At 39.8% G+C, this 3,217-nt stretch overlaps 1 protein-coding gene across 1 annotated transcript in view; it reads left to right on the top strand.

Annotated features, from left to right (window-relative positions):
* The window catches only part of bmp2k (BMP2 inducible kinase), a gene marked incomplete at its 5' end in the record, with an annotated part of 63,851 nt that overhangs the window by 47,380 nt on the left and 13,254 nt on the right, over positions 1 to 3,217 (top strand). The window contains 3 exon segments of the mRNA XM_014014596.1: positions 925 to 1,118; positions 2,276 to 2,439; positions 2,532 to 2,651. Of these exon segments, the coding sequence (XP_013870050.1) occupies positions 925 to 1,118; positions 2,276 to 2,439; positions 2,532 to 2,651 (478 nt within the window).

Here is a 3,217-nt window from a genome sequence, read left to right as displayed (position 1 = left end):
ATTACATTACATTACATTACATTACATTACATTACATTACATTACATTACATTACATTACATTATATTATATTATATTATAGTTGTATTATAGTTATATTATAGTTATATTAGAGAGATTTTATGAAGTTCTGCACAGGATGGACCATCATTAAAAGTTAGAAAATCTTTGGTTTTTAATTTAAAAACAAATTATTTTTACTCAAACTTGAGAAAACTTTCAAAACACTTAACAAAATATTTTAGTTTTTGCTTCGAAATTTAAAAAAAGCATCAAAACTTTTTTAACAGATTTGCGTTGGCACCATTTTTGTACAGTTTGTTCACTTTTCGATTCAACTGCTCAGTGGGCAGCTAATAGCGGATTAGCTGGTTTGCTAACTTTGGTCCACTAAAAACAAGTGTAAAACTCCTGTTTTTATGCCATTTAACCTGAATTAAATAAAAACTCTTACAATCAGGGTGTTAGCATGTAGCATCTTTAGCAGCTAAACTTAAACTAAGAGCGTCCGAAAGAAATAAAATAGCATTTAACAATATTTAAAAAATGAATCCAAAAAGTGACTGCTTATAAAATATCGTAGGGAAAGTATCTGTTCTTTGAATTACTTCAAATGATATTTATGAAAAATAGAAACTCCATTAAAGTGATGCTTTTATTGTGAAAGAGAGAAACTGAAAGAATAAAGAGCTACAATGCTAGGTGTTTGACGTGATCCTTCTGCAGGGTTGAACTTTTCTTGATTCTGAGCGCAGTTTGACTTTCATCCCTTCACCCCCCTCCTCTGCACCGCCTCCCCCCGGCTTTTCCAAATCCAGAACTGGTTTCTAAACATTTCATCGTCCTGGTAACTCACCACAAAGTCATGGTTCCGTCCTTCATCCCCGTCCCCCCTCTTCTTCTCCCACTCTCCTCCCCCCACAGCTGCAGCAGTACCAGCAGGCCTTCGTCCAGCATCATCATCATCATCAGGCTCAGCAGCCCCTCCCCTTCATGACCTCGCCTCTCGAGTTCCAGATCCCTGTGGGTTCTTATAACACCACCACGCCCACTGCTGGACCTGGACCGGGCCAGATGGGTGGACCCTCACCTGTGGACCCCTCGTACTCAAACAGCAGGTAACATTTGAATATTTTATTGTTTCAGATACTTTAAACATGAGGTGAGCTGTTAGAGTCTCTGCTGGTTCCACTTTAAACATTTCTGTCAGACTCTGCTGCAGATTCTCAGGTAATAAGAAATGAAACAGGAGGCAGCTGTCTGGTCGGTCGTTCGGTCGTTCGTTCGTTCAATCATTCGTTCATTCGGTCGGTCGGTTGGTCGTTCGTTCAATCATTCGGTCGTTTGATCAGTGGTTCGGTCGTTTGTTTGATCGATCAATCATTCGGTCGGTCATTCATTCAGTGGTTCGTTCGTTCGATCAACCGTTCGATCATTCGGTTGTTCGTTCGTTCGATCATTCGGTCGGTCGGTCGTTCGTTCGTTTCATCATTCGTTCGACTGATCATTCGGTCGGTCTTTCATTCAGTGGTTTGTTCGTTCATTCGGTCGTTCGTTCGATCATTCAGTCGGTGGTTTGTTCGTTCGATCATTCGGTTGTTCTGGGGGGGTCAAAAAGTTCTGCCGGGGGCTTGTGCCAAAAGGGGCTGTCGACACGACGCTGCCAAGCCTGGTGACGTAATTTTCATCATTAAACTGCGACAACCCGTGCCAACGTCGGCAGTTCACAGGGAGTATGTTTCCAGCTGAAGACTACAAGTTCAAAATACAGTTAATAATACTATAAATGCTTGTTATTTCAACCTTAACCTTATCTGTATTTTAAAAACTATGTTTTAATATTTGATTAAAATATATAATATAATATAATATAATATAATATAATATAATATAATATAATATAATATATAGTTAGAAAACCTTTGATCAAACTGTCAGGTAAGTGATGCATGCAACGAGACTTGACTTAGACTTTTGGTCAAAGACTTGGACTTGCAATAAAAGACTTGTGCACATCTCTGGTAAATACTTCAGTTTCTTGTTATATTTGTATATTTAGAGGTTTTGATCCCCACGCGCGCGCACACACACACACACACACACACACACACTTGAAAATAGAACTACAGACAGTGAAAAGTACTTACTAGATGTAAAGCGTTGGATTTTGTTCTTTATTTCCTAACAGATAAACCTAATAAATAAAAGGAAAATAGTTAAATTTTCCTTTAGGTCACCTTCTGAAATGTCAGTTTTTCTCCTCCTCTCTGGACAGAAACCTTCTTGTTGTCTCTGACGGGAACGCTCCAGCCTCTCAGAGCAGCAGCGCCGGCAGTTACCCGCCCGACATGTCGCGCTGGAACCCTTTCGGCGAGGACAACTTCTCCAAACTAACGGAGGAAGAGCTGATCGACCGGGAGTTCGACATGCTCAGAGCAAGCAAGTGAACCTTTGGTTGTTTAAAAACGTTAAAAAGTTGAAGTGACTCTTCTAACGTGAAGTTTGGATCATTAAAATCGTGTCTCCAACAGAGAAGCCGGTTGAAAGAACCGCCAGCGTTGAAACGGACCAGCCGCCGCTCACCGCCCCCCACGCCAAGCCCTCTCCTCCAGAGGATCTGTTTGGCTCCGCCCCCTTCGTGGCCACCGCAGGCAAGTCTTAGAGGAGTCTCTACCGTGAGGACCCAACACTGTGGAGCCCCCTGAGCCCCCTCCAGGCAGGAACCCACAAAAACCAGTCAAAGTTTTAGCTTTTAGCTGAGGAAGCAGCTTTGTAAACTTTCTGCTCTTAGTTTATTATTAGACTCAAATACTCTGCTTTAACTGACATTTATGCAAAAAAACAAACAAAAAAAACCCCACAAAAAACAAGCTGGATGTTTCCTATAAAGTCTCTGCTGTGGGTCGTTTGGCTAAAAAACGTTTTTTTTTTTTTTTTATCTGGATGTCGTTACAAAAAAAGACAGTACTTGTTGTTTATAAACAGAAAACTGTTGTTTTATAAATGCTTACTGTTGTTTATATACAACTGGCTGTTTATAAACCAATATCTGGTGTTTATAAACAAAAAACACCAGTTATCTGTTTATAAACTACAGCCAGCTGTTTATAAACTACAGCCAGCTGTTTATAAACAACTACCTGTTTATAAACTAGTTATCTGTTTATAAACTACAGTTATCTGTTTATAAACTACAGTTATCTGTTTATAAACTACA

Source organism: Austrofundulus limnaeus, unplaced genomic scaffold (genome assembly GCF_001266775.1).
Source record: "Austrofundulus limnaeus strain Quisiro unplaced genomic scaffold, Austrofundulus_limnaeus-1.0 Scaffold117, whole genome shotgun sequence".
Lineage (NCBI taxonomy): Eukaryota > Metazoa > Chordata > Actinopteri > Cyprinodontiformes > Rivulidae > Austrofundulus > Austrofundulus limnaeus.
This window is presented reverse-complemented; position numbering and strand designations above follow the sequence as displayed.